The sequence below is a fragment of the Triturus cristatus genome, chromosome 9 (assembly GCF_964204655.1).
Source record: "Triturus cristatus chromosome 9, aTriCri1.1, whole genome shotgun sequence".
NCBI classification, from domain to species: Eukaryota; Metazoa; Chordata; class Amphibia; order Caudata; family Salamandridae; genus Triturus; species Triturus cristatus.
This window is the reverse complement of record NC_140592.1, coordinates 936,870,011-936,883,717: the sequence shown is the minus strand read 5'-3', so window position 1 is coordinate 936,883,717 and position 13,707 is coordinate 936,870,011. Positions and strand designations below refer to the sequence as shown.

Genomic DNA, 13,707 nt, shown 5'->3' with positions numbered 1-13,707 from the left:
CACAGTATCTCCTGAAAGTCCTGTTGGTCTTCTTTCAGGAGTTTTTCTGTGAATCTGGCAAGGGAGTCCCACAGAGACCTATCATACCTCCCTAGGCGAGCTGAAGCGCTGGCCACTTTCATCACAGAGGCCGAGGTATTACACATCCTCTTACCCAGGGAGTCCATATTCTTGCTATCTTTCTCTGGAGGAACTGACGAGGAAGATGCAGTAGTGTGTGCCTTTCTGGCCGCCGCCACCATGACCGAGTCTGGAGGAGGGTCTGAGCGCAGGAAAACCGGGTCTTGAGTCGGTGCCTTGTATTTTTTGGCAATACGAGATGCCACTGTGGCAGGGGTTAAGAAAGTCTGCATGGCAGACTCTATGAGGCCTGGAACTAAAGGCAGTAGAGGCCTGGTCGACGATTGATGGTGCAGAGTCTCGAATATAACGGATGTGGAGACCGTCGGGACCGACATACTGAAGTTGAGCTTTTTGGCCCCTCTGCAGAGAACGTCACTGAAGGTTCAGATGTCGTCAATCGGAGAAACTCTGGATGGCAGTGTTGCAGACAGAGTTGGGGAATATTTCCTGATAGAAGATCTGGTGGATATTGACCACATTGGAGATCTTCACCTCCTCCTCTTGGGAGAGGAAGTGTGATCCGAGCGAGCGAGCTCCCGTGATTTTGTGCAGCGGGGGGGGATGGGGACCTTGACCTTCTCGGGGTTCTTTTTGGAGACCCTCAACGTCGACCTTGCCTCCTCTGCAACCTGCTCAGAGGCAACCACAGGAGTTTTGTCTCTCTGCGTCGACCGATGCCTGGACGACACCGTCTGTGCTGTCTTCGACGTTGACTTTCTTGGCGGATGGAGGATTCTCGTCTCCTTGATCTCGGCGTCGTCATCGACGTCAAACGTCCTCGCAGGCGAACCGGAGATTTTGACATTGATCGCCTCAAGCGATTTCCTCGACGGTGAGCGCCTCGACTGCGACGGAGATCTCGACGTCAACAGTCGGTAAGCTCTCGGCAGGGTCTTCGCCGGTGAACCCCTCGACACCGACCTCCTAGAAGGTGGCTGAGTGTTCGTCATCGACGGATGTTTCGATGTCGACGGGTGCTTGTCAGGTCTCTCAGGACCAGCATACTTTGAGCCCGAAGTATGTCTCGACGTCGACTTACTTTTGTGCGACGGAAAATGTTGTCGTCTCGACGGCGATCTGTCCCTCGACGCTGATGAGTGTCTTGGTTGTTTTTTCGATGGCGAGCAGTCAGGGATCGGTCTCTTTCTGGACTCAGGAGAGGTTGATCTTCTCCATTTTCAATGTTCCTGAAGAGAAGATGGGCCTTGGCCGCTCCCAAGGGCACTTTCACAATGACTTTTACCTCTCTCTAGCAAGGCATGGAGTCTAATCCTCTCTCTGTCCGGAAGAGTTCGTTTAGAAAACTGCTGACAATAATTACAAGTATCTGGCTTGTGTGAAGATGGCAAACACATCATGCACACTGAGTGTGGGTCAGATTTAGCCATGTTTTTACCACAAGATGGACAATTGTGGAATAATGCTGTCATTCTGACAGAAAAAAGTCTGTTAAAATGCCGGAAAACATAAATAAATATCAACCAGCAGTCAATAAAGTCGAATAGTGAGAGAAAAAAACCAATTTCTGAATAAAGATAATCAAAAACTGTCGAGCTCAAGCTCCAGGATCCTCACAGAAGGAGCCAGAAAAAAGAGCTGTCCTAACGGTCACCTGTGGTGCATGATGGGAGCAGAGGGGTTCCTGGAGGTCTTAAAGGCACGGTGTCCAAGTTCATGGAAGCCTTAACGGTAAGGTGCCAGTTTTTTACTGTAATGTTTATTCATCTATGCAGCCTATGGGCCAACTGCCTGCTTTTACCTACTTTTCTTTTCTAAAAATAAAAGGTTTTCTTGTATGACACTATTACAGTGTATGTTCTCTTTAACAGAGTTTATGTGTAAGATTATTTTTTGTACAAGAAAAACCTATGTAATTTTGGCATATTGCCCTATTGGAATTGTGTTAGGCTGCATATTTATATGTTTATATACATGTATATATGTATGTCGTGGGAGTGCTAGGTACTTGTGGTTCCCCAACAAACACATATATATATGTATACTTCTATATGCTCCGGGATCCCACACATGGGCGGGGATTATTCAGTGCTTATGACTATTGAGGAGTATCCCCTGGAAGAGAAACACATTTATGCTTGGTCTGCGCAGGTAAGCAGCTACTACCGTGAGACATTTGAGAAAGAACCCTGTACGCTGTAGTGACCCCGAAAGGGAGCACTTTGAGCTGATAATGCTGACTGTTTATTACAAACCTTACATACCAGTGATGTGCCGGGTTAATAAAAATATGAAAGTAGGCATCCTTGAGGTAGAGTGCAGAAGTCGCTTTGTTGTAATAATGGAATGACATCTTGGAGAGTAACCATGTGAAAGAGCTCGGAGAGAATGTGATAGTTTAGGGTTCTGAAATCCAATATTGGTATCAGGGACCCGTCCTTTGTGGAAATAAGAAACTATGGTGAGTAGACTCCTGTGCACCGTTGGGAGTAGAATGGGTTCTATAGCTCCTTTTATGAGGATTGCTTGTACTTCTTCCCTGAGCAACTTTTGATGTTGGGGGAAAGTCTGTGTTTGCGTGGTGGAATGTTTGGAGGTGTGGATGTGAGCTCCAGACAAAAACCAGGTTGGATAATATCAAACACCCACTGTTCGGAGGTGATGTTTCACCAGGTGGGAAAGAACCCTTGTAGACGACCCCAGACAGGTACTGTGTAATCAGGGAGAAGAAGAGGTAAGTCGGGTGCGGTGGTTGTGGCGGATGGTTTGGTGAATCCACCCTTGCCTCTGCATTTGGAGTCGTTATCCCAATAAGAGCCTCAACACTATCATCTAGGGGAGAAGGTTTAAGGTTGTTGCAGCGGGTATGAGGTGGAGGTCTCAGGAGAGGTAGTTTTGGACCCTCCACAGTAGGATGGGCTGCAAAAGGAGACACAATGTGAGGGTGTCTGCAGTGAACCCATGTCTTAGGCTGTTTCAGTGTATTTTCTAATAATGTATCTACTTGACGGCCAAACAAATGTTCCCTATCAAATGAGAGGGCTAGTAGATTTTGATGTACCTCAGGTTTAAACCCGAGACCTGAAGCCAAACACTGGAGTTTATTACCCTAGTTGCGGTATCTGCAGCATTGATGTAGGAAGCTGGCTCTGTATATGCTATATCAAAATAATGTATAGTGTGCACAGAGTCCAGTGGATCCCCAAAAGCTTAGAGATAAAAAGTAGATGACAACTTATTCTGCATTTGTGGCAGTGTGGGCTAGCAGTAAGACGTTAGCAGAGGGTAGTGTTAAGCATTTATTGTACACACTCAGGCAAGAAATGATGTCACACACTCAAAGACTTAACTCAGACAAATTGTTTGTATAAAAAATATTTCTTTAGTTGTATTTTATTTTTAGAACCAAGCAGGACTTGGTAGAGGTAAGAAAAGTTGTACTTTCCAAATCAGGTGGATACAAATATGCAAGCTGGATGAAATTGGCTTTGTTACAGGTTTGTAAAACGTTTGAAGACAGTTGACATCATGTTGTAATTACTTTGTGATTACCATGAGACTACTTTTGGATTACTTTTTCTACTCAGTGTGGTATGCCTAGATATCATAATGGAACATTTCCTAGACAAAGGTAAGTAAACCACTTTTTCATTAAAACAAAGTTGCTTGGGTTTTCATACAAACACAACTCAACACTTAAACCTTTTTTCAGAGGAAAAAACAGTCAATGCAATCCTATGGGAGAAAATCTGTTTGCAGGTAAGCAATCGTTTTTGAAAGTTGAGCTTCTGGGGTTAGAACAAGGGTTCCCCCAGTGCCAAGAATGCACTCCAAAAACACCCTCTGTGGCACTAGGGTGGCCGGGTGCCGAGTGCTGAGGCCCAATGTTAGCCAAGAGGGGCTAGGAGGCCTTCGGTTGGATACTGTTCTCATGCAAGCCACTGGGTTGTGGGAGCAAAGCTGCTAGGGTTAAGCTCAGGGCAAAGGGGGATCAGAGTTAGCACACAAGATTCACCTACAGCGGGCACAGGGGCAGCAGGGTGCAGGGTACTGAGTTGGCATTGGGTGCCCTGTTGTTTTCAATAGAAGTTCTCCGGTCGGAACAAAGACTGCAGACTCAGCAGGGAGGCTCCTGGAGGAGACTACCGGCTGGAGAGGTAAGTTGTGATGCAAGGGGGTGCCCGGACACCGTCGGTTGGGCCACCAAAGGCCGTGAGGAGTTGGGTGCAGGGGTGTCTTCAGCCATCAGATTTCCTTACCAGCTCCGGTCGGGGGACCCTTCGGGTAGAGGCTGCAGGCGTCATCAGGAGGCTAGAGGTAGGGTGCAGATCACCAGATCCCGGGTCAAGTTCGCTGGGGGACCTCCTCGTGGTGTTGGGCCACTCTAACTCGGGCCATAGGCGTCAGGTGCAGAGTGGTGCAGACTCGAGGATTCAGCCGGAGCCAGAGACAGGGCAGGTCCTCGGGGTTCTGGGGGGCTGCCGGACACGCCAGGGTTCCGCTGGAGCAGGTCGAGGTCAGGACAGGCTGGTAGGGCTAGGGGCCAAGGCAGTTGGTGTCCTCCTCTTATGCCTTCAGCACGTCACTCCAGTCCTCCTTCTTCTTCTTCTTCTTCTTGCTTATCTGAGGAGGCAAGGTTCGGGGTCAACCCTAAATACTAAATTTAGGGGTGTTTCAGGTAGGTACAGGTCGGGGCCAATGGGTCCCTACCTTGGGGTGGGTACACCCCCATTAGGCCTCCCTACAGTGCGAGGGGGGCATAAGCCTCTCTCTGGTTGGGTGGGTCCCCCATCTTAAAGATGGCGGGGACTGAGAGGTGTGATTCGCCTCGCCTCTTTCACCTGAGGGGTGGAGTTGGCAAAGGTGGGCACACCTGTCCCCCTATCTTGGTTCTCCCGCCGATTCTACCTCCCAAAGTGGAGGTCAGAACCGGTGGGGGCCAGTTGCTGGGAGTAACGAAAGACAGGGTCAGCTTAAAAAGGCAGCAAGCCTTTGAAGCTTCCCCTTCGTGGACCCTGCCCATCCTGGGGGAGGAGGCATGACACCTCTGCCCAGGATGTGCTTTGTTTCAGGACCCAGAGAGTGGGAGGCTCTCTACCTGGGGGCCCAGAAACATGTCTGGGAGAGGCAGCTGGCGAACAGCCACTCACCCAGGACACTAGAATTAGGTTGTTTTTCAGGGGGCATCTCCAAGATGCCCCGAGTGCATTTGGCATTAAATCCAACACTGGCATCAGTGTGAGTTTAATGGGCTGAGAGGTTTGATACCAATTTTCTCAGTCTTCATTAAAGCCATCATGGAGCTGTGGAGTTGGGGTGCCAAACTCCCAGCCCATGGTTTTAAAATGGCTTTACTGCACTAACCATGCCTGTGAACAGCACAGGTACTGTAGGGGCCAAGGGCTCATGCCGGGGCCCAGGGCTCATGCCACTGTGCCCTCACCTGTGATACAGTGCACCCTGCCTTAGGGCTGTGAGGCCTGCTAGAGGGATGACTGACCTATGCCACAGGCAGTGTTTTGGTGGAAATGGCACACAGGGATGTGTGCCATGTCGCCTTGTAATTTTAGAGTCTCTCCCTGGCACACAGACTGCACTGGCAGTGTATATGGGTCAGAGGAGGAGTCTCTGAAGGTGGCATAATATATGCTTCAGCCCTCAAAGACTTTCTCAAGGCTTCAAGGCCCTTGGTACCTTTTACATGGGACTTGTATGTAGGCCAGAGTGTCGTCAATGTGGGTGCAAAGGTACGGTTTTGGGGAAAGAACACAGGCCCTGGGTACATGATTAGCAGGAAACCAGGGCACACTTAGTCAAGAAGCATCCAACATCAGGCAAAAAGTGGGGGGCAACCATGCAAAAAAGGAGCACTTTCCTACAGGTGAGGATACAACATATAGGGGTGCTGAAAATCAATATTCCCTCAGAGGCTATTTGATAGGTTTGTATTGTTTGTGTTCATTTGGGAGGTATTGGAGAAGTTCCTTCATTTCATCCCAATGGGCTCTATCATACTTAGAGAGAAGGCCAATGGTATTTGCGATACACCAGTGACTAATGGATTGTGCGGTTACCCGTTTTCCAGCTGCATCTATTTTCTTGCTCGCTTTGTCTGGTAGAGGGGCTTCGCCAGATGTTTGAGAATTGGCTCTTTTGCATGCAGTTGCTACCACTAAATAGTCTGGCGGAAGCTGACCTCGTATGTAAGGGTCATTAGGGGACATGTTATATTTTTCGTCTACCCTTGGTGTTATCACACTAGATCTTAAAGGGTCATTGAATATGTCAGGGGTGTACCGGAGCATACCATTTAGTACTGGTAGGTATTGTGCAGAGCACTGTGTAGAAGAAAGTGTCTCAAATAGGAAGTGTTCCTCTAGGGGTTCATTGTGTAGTTGTACCTTATGGAAGGTGGCAACCCTACCAATGAAGTTGTGATATATGGTAGTGTCATCTGAGAAGATGGCTTTGGAGGGTACAGAACAGGGTCTGTATCAGAAATAGGTCAGTGTCATAAGTATCCCATGGGACATCTTCTGGTGGGATATCCATAGCAATCCCACTCATCATTCCTCTCCACCCCACCCCCCCCCCCCCCCCCCCCCCCCATGTCAGAATGAGTTGACCCTTCTGGTGAATATGGTGCAGGGAAAGCTGGTGAAGCAGGTGGTGAAGGAGAGCAATTGGAAACCAGCATCAGAGGTGGGCTAATGTGTAGAGGACTTGTGGCATTGTCGGTCTTCTTTTTCTGTTTGGGCGGAGTTAAAAAGTCCAAAGCCTCTCCAAAAGATAGCTGCCTTTTGGACCGTTGACCACCAGTGTGTGGAGATCGAGTAATTATGCGGCCTGTGTCGGGGTCATCACAATATGCTTCTGCCGAATGTCTGTTTCTTCCTGCAGTCTTTGTCTGCAGACCCCGATCCACGGGCGGTTTTGCTGGACTCAGACGCAGATATTTTCAGCTCCTAAGATCTTGGGTCAGACGCTGCAGGTTTCAGTGCCGACGGTGGCCGGTGTTTCGATGCCGAAATTTTCAGCTCCAAAAGCTAGACTTAACTGATACAGGAGTGATCAGCACCGAAGCAGGCAGCTTCAAGGGTTCCTTCGATGCACAGCTAGGGCTGGGCGTGTTCAAAGACGATGGTCGGTGCCAACCAGGGCCAAAAGGCAGTGGCGGCCCAGCAATATGTTTAGGTCAGTCTTGAACGGGAGGTCGACCATTTGGGGTGGTTTGCTGGGGTCTATGTGAAGGTGGTGGGGGCACAGTGCTGGTTGAGCAGGGGGTAGATCTTGCATCTGAAGTTTAGAGCTGTCATCGGGGGAGAAGTTCCCTTCATCCCCAGCAGACGCCTGTGCGTAATGTTCTTCTTGGATGTCTTTGTGTCCAAAACGTATGTGCTCCTTCAAGACATTTCGAGACGTCAACTGTGTTGTAAAGTCTTCTTGGACCTAAAGTGGTGGCAGCCTCGCAACTGGTCTCGTCGTGTTCAGGGGAGGGGCACAGATTACAGACCTGGTGGAGATCGGTGCGAGGATACTTAGCGCGACACCGAGGACAGGAACAAAAGGGTGTCCGTTCCATCACTGAGTGGACATGGAGTGGGGGGAATGCCTGAAAACCAAAGTAAAACTCCGAAGGCCCACACAGGGCCATAGCCAATGAGAGTCGCTCTGACGGAAATGAAGGCGTCAACAGATGAGAGTGGACCGCGAGTGATAATACTGACAGAAAGCAGGTATGGACTGAGAAAAAGCGCAGCACAAAGGTGAGCAGAAGAGCACACGTCAAATCCCTCTCTAACAATGGAGTGTATGACCATGAGCATTGCCAGTAAGAGACAGAGTCAGACAACTAGTGACTCAAAAGACTCTTAGAAGAAAAACAACATGCACACATCCAAACCCAAAACTAGGATTATGCCAAGCATGTGTATCTACAGACGCACATGCCTCAAACAGAAAACTATAAGCCTGCTCAGTCTACTTTACTTTAAACATTTTAAAAAACTGACGTTGAAAACACATCCTAAAACTTGCTCTCTAAGTAATCAGAACATGCCACACAAAGGCATATTTTACTTACACAGCACCCTGCCCATAGGGCTACTTAGGACTTACCTTAGGGGGCAAGACCTATGTGTAATAAAAGGTGAGTTTAAGGCTTGGCAGGTGGTTTTAAATTCCAAGTCAAAGTGGCAGTAAACTGAGCATGCTGGCCCTGTAGTGGCGGGCCTGAGACGGGTTTGAGGGGCTGTGTCTCTGGGGGGCACAGGCAGTGCTGCAGGCCCAGTGGAGGCATTTGATTTGAAGGCCCTGGGTATATGGAATACCACTTTACAAGGGACTTATGAATAAATTACATGTACTAACCAGGTGTAAACCAATCAGGAAAAGAGTTAGCCTAACAGCATGGGTCGGTCAACCTCGAATCTGGGGAACTGGGTTCGAGTCTCGGCAATGACACTGAACATCCTGTGATTCTGGGCAAATCACGTAATCTCTCCGTGCCTAACAAAAATGAATGTGTCCTCATGTAATGCAACTGGTGCTATGTAAAGCGCTCTGATACCCGATTCGGGTCAAGTTCGAGCTATATAAAACTCTGTAAAATAAATAAAAAATAAACCCTCTCTATCACCCTTCTTATGACAGGTAAAAGAGAAGAAGACCCTCTCTAGCATTCGTAAAATTTATAAAAGGAGAATTCTACTGTTCAAGACAGGAGACAAAGTGCAATTTAGAAAAACATTTAGCTTCAGTTTAGTTTTAAAACACACCTCTTATACTGTAAAGTAAAGCTTGAGGGGACTGCTGATGCTGTGCCCCTTCATTCGGACATCATACAAGTTTTTGGTATGGTCAACAAGCCTACAGACAGCTAAAAGCTTGCTGGTAGGCAGGACCTAAAAAAGCAGGAGTGGGCATGTCTGGAAGGGAAATTCTGAATCCATTTTAACAGGTGTTTTTCAGGTTTATAAAATCACTAAGAAACTGTGTGCATGATATTTTTTGGGATGCTGTCCAAATGCGGATTTAAAATAAGTACCTTTGAATTAATAAAACTCTAATTTAGAACCTTGCGCCTATCTACTACCAAATTATTTCTTATAATAATGTCCTTCCACTTGATAACAATGTCCCATCAACCCAAGATTCGCCTGTTTTAGTCAGTCTGTGCTGACTATGATCTAATGTGGAGAAGCACATGCTTAGGTAAGGACTATACTAGTTCCAAAGCCAAAACATAGCTTAGGTCTCATAGCCACGGAAGGAGCACCTGTTTGCATTAATATGTGCTGACTGTGCAGTAAAGCTTACAGAATAGCAATTTGCACTTCAGAACTATGAACAATGTGTATAATTAGCAGCACTGCACATCTCCTACCAGATGTGTAGAGCTGTAAATCTCTAACAATTTTCCAAACCAGTCTTAAAGATGATTCACTAAATTGAATTTAATAGTTCCATGTTTCTTTTCCTCTCTATTAACAGAGCCTTATCTTCATCTTTGCTGAAGTTTAACATAACACCTGTTTCAATCACACCCTACTCAGGCCTGGACATGTCTTAATTTCAATCCAACACAGGCGGATCATTGCCTTACCATTTCTGCATCCTTCTTCTTCCTATAAATTCACTACTCTCAGCCTGTTCCCCTTATCTTATACTATTGACTTGTTTGACTGATTGAATTTCTCTGTTGTACTAAAGTGAATAACAAGATATTTTATGTAAATGAAACTTATTGCAGAGCACTTTGTCACCTTGTGTGGGTTTAGCAGCCCTAAAACAAAAACTACTGAATAAATATATGTATGGCTGATCAAAAAGTAAATATTGTCAGATAGTAAGAAAGAGTTTTGGAATGTTAAAGATGAGTTACACATTTTGTAAATGTGTTGAGGAAAGTCCCACCTTTGGAAATCAGAGAAAAGGTAGCTAATCTCGCATACAACGGGCATTTAGAGAAGAATCTGACAAAGGACGGAATAAGCGAGTGATAGTGATGGCCCAGAATGGATGGTACATGGACAATTTGGTGAGGGATTACCTGCAATGTGTGAGCTGTGGCAAAGCAGGAGTTTTAAGAATGCTTAGGGTCTCCAGCCAATGTCCCAGATCAGCTGAGGTTCAAACTAAGAATGGATATAGTTAGACCATCTGATTTGCTCTTAGCCTCAGAGAGATTCATGGTCGTGTTAGAGGACTACAAAGCTAAATGGGTCGCAGTGAAGTGTGTTTTGTGACTATTAGAGTAATATCTGAGTTTTTAAATAAAGAATTTACAAAGAATGGCATGTCAAAGACCATTAAAATGGACACTGAAGTGTGCTTTAGCTCTGCAGAAATTAGAGTTTTAGACTGATGTGGATGCTGGGCATCACATGACGCCCTTATATTCACAACAGGCCTGGATTAGCAGAGAGAATAAATAGGATTGCAAAAAGTAGTACACAAAGGGCAGCGGCAAGCAGGGAGTCTCTTAAGAAAATATTGTGGGACTCTAATCCCCAAGACATCCCCCCATTCCTTGGGTTTCCCCTTTCACCAGGTTGAGAGGTAGAATAGCAGGGTCTAAATTCAACTCAATCTGGTTAGGAATATGTAAAAAGCACCAACAGATGTGCAAATCATAATATTAAAGAACTTTCACTTTAAAGAAAGATCGTATATGGTGGGTGATGAAGTGCTACTGAAGAAGCCAAGGGCCTAATTTAGAGTTTGTCGAAGGGGATACTCCATCACAAACGTAACAGATATCCCATCTGCCGTATTACAAATGCCGCTTGATATAATGCCCGTGTAATATGGCAACAGGATATTTGTCATATTTATGAGGGAGTAAGCTGTCTGCCGAATTCTAAGTCAGGCCCCAAGATGTGAAAAGATAGGACAGTTGGATTATGTGGTACCATACTTTTCACCACAGTCGATGTGAAAAGAAATGCTGTAAATGAAGATATGGATGATATCTGGAGCTAGTCAAGAATAGGGACAACTAATCAAGACAGAAGGGATAGTACCAAAGTTATTATGGGTCGAGTTATGAAAGGCTTTAACTCGAAGGATGAAGGTAGAGTCAGCAGGTTGCCAGCATGGTTGAGGGATTATATAAATTATTAGTTAGGAAAGATTGTGCAGGTTGACGGGCTAACTATTTTTAGATATATGTTGTGCAGTATGTAAAAAAATTGACTCTTTTGCAATGTTTATGTATAATGTTATTTTCTCTTCTTTTTAGTTTGTGCTTCTTTGATTTTTACTTTTTCTTTACGGCTAGACAGTGTGTTGTGTTTTATATACTTGTGTTTACATTTTGTCCAGGATAGAACATTAAACTAGAACATAGTAGGATAATCTCTAGATGGGATTTAATGGAATTCCAGAGCTTCACTTGTGGGGTTCTTACTACGAAGTACTTAGCAGATTATCAATATTTTGTATATTTGAGCTTCTTTACTGAGGAGGAGCACAACACGAACACCTTTGTATACAGATGCTTTCCTGTAGAAGTGTTTTATTTAACTTCAAAGTTATGTATACCTAGCAGGTACACTAAATAGATGGCAGAACAGTTTACCAAGCTCAATCCTAGCTGACATACTCAACTTCCATCAAGCGACCATATCCAGAATTGCAACACATCATGTCTGATTTTAAATTTTACCAGAGGTGGCAATACTTTATGTTGGTTCCTGTGTGTTTAGCTGCACAGTTATCATATTACCTTCTTGTTGTAGCTGAGCCAAGAAAAGTGCAAGGTAAGTATCTGATATTAGCTCTGGACCCGTCAAGAGAGAATTCAAGTTAAACCACTGAAAGAATGCAGAGAATATTTTATTAATGCTGAAGCAAGAGGACCAATATTACATTCACATACAAACATGTATTATTGGCATAGCAATACCAACTAACAACCAAACGGGGACACAGTACGAAGACAGCAAATTTAACACGAATATACAAGAGATCAATAAAAAGAGCAGACGTAGAGGGAGCAACTCAATTTTTTGATATTGGAGTTGCTAGTGTATGAATTGTCTGGGTTCATGGCTGAGGTGTGTTACAGCTTATTATTATCACTAAAAGTCTGAAAAGTACCTGCACAGGGGTGCACGGTGTTCATATGAAAACATGTTTGGACCACACTTTGGGACGTCTGTTACGTAATATGTCTATTTGTAAGTGAAACCTACCTTTTGCCTCTTTTCATTAGAATTTTTTTCTGTAACCTTTGCTTTTTGTTCTAACCTATCAAATGCTTGGGTCATCAAAGATGATGATATGGTAACTTTTGCAACTGGTCTATGCAAATTATTCTAATACCTTTTAGGTGCATCAGTGCTATAGACATTTTTTACATCAAATCTGATCATGACATAAATGTGTGCATGCACGCACAGCACACATACAAAGACAGACAACCACTTACACCTGTGCTCCATCCTCTAGAGGCATGCAGAAAAACACTTATGACATATGTATGCGTCAATAGGGAAGCACAAGTAGTAAAGGACGTTAATCAAGCGGTTCTTTTGACAAAGTTGGTTACTGGCACTGTTGTATGGTTTCAATAAACAGGAACAAAATATTTATCATTTCAGTTGGTTGCAATTTGTAATGTTTTGTTGAGCCATATGCAAGATGAGTCTACCTAATTTACAGAGTACAAGTAGGTGGCTTGGTTTCTGTGCCTGTGCTACATAGTATTGTCATTCTTCTGAAATGTAAGTTGTATGAAGTTGTTTTGGTACATTGAAGCTATTGCTGTGAAGTACTCTAAATATTAAGCAAACAAATAAGAATGAGAGAAAATGTATGTAAAGATCTGTATGGGTTAGCTTCTACAGCAGGTGCCTAATGCCAGTGTAAATAACATCTGCGAATAACTCACCACTCTTTACATAATATCTCTTGAAGTTGGTTGCCACAAGACCACATCATGGAACGATGGTTTTGAGTATGTCATGTGAAGTCACACTACAACAGAGTTATGCACTCTGAAGATCACAAGTCCCACTCAGCCAATGGGTTTGTCAGATAGTGCAGTCCCAATACTTGCCTGATTTATAACTACATTTAACTGTTCAGTGTAAGCACATTTTTCTTAAGTCTTCAGTGTCAATTTCCCTGTTGAAACATACAGCTTTATTTAACTTTGGCATGCTACACTAGCACCTACTATACAGGTTAAGTATAGTCTATAATGTGGATGGTGCTTTTTCCATGCAGAGCCCACCTTGGTAGTTTATGTACTTTCTTTGTTGAAACCTCAGAGGGGAATTCAACAATTAAATGTTTCCCTTTCAGGATCTACGTGAACAATCAGCTTCTAATTGCGAAAGGCTATTCTGACTTGTTCAGAACATAAAATTACCTCTTTATTGGAAGCTTGTTCATATTAGTATAGCTGTGCATTATGGAATTCAGTTTTGCCAATGCAGCTTCTTCCTCAGCGGTAGCTTGGCGGTCTAGTCAACTGGAGTATTCTCCAAGAGTCCAGAAAGCCCTGGAAAAGCCCAGAAAGTAAGCAGAACCCAATCTTGGAATAAACTTCAGAACGTTCAGTACTGGAGAAGTCAGTGCCAGCAGGTCAGGTATTGGGAGGTCTAGTGCAAAAACTGG

The 13,707-nt window shown here is 44.8% G+C and overlaps 1 protein-coding gene across 1 annotated transcript in view; it reads right to left on the bottom strand.

Annotated features, from left to right (window-relative positions):
- ATXN3 (ataxin 3) overlaps positions 1-13,707 on the bottom strand; it is a 383,732-nt gene that overhangs the window by 281,943 nt on the left and 88,082 nt on the right. The window contains exon 6 of the mRNA XM_085626512.1: positions 11,810-11,897. Within this exon, the coding sequence (XP_085482638.1) occupies positions 11,810-11,897 (88 nt within the window). The remainder of the gene's footprint in view (positions 1-11,809; positions 11,898-13,707) is intronic.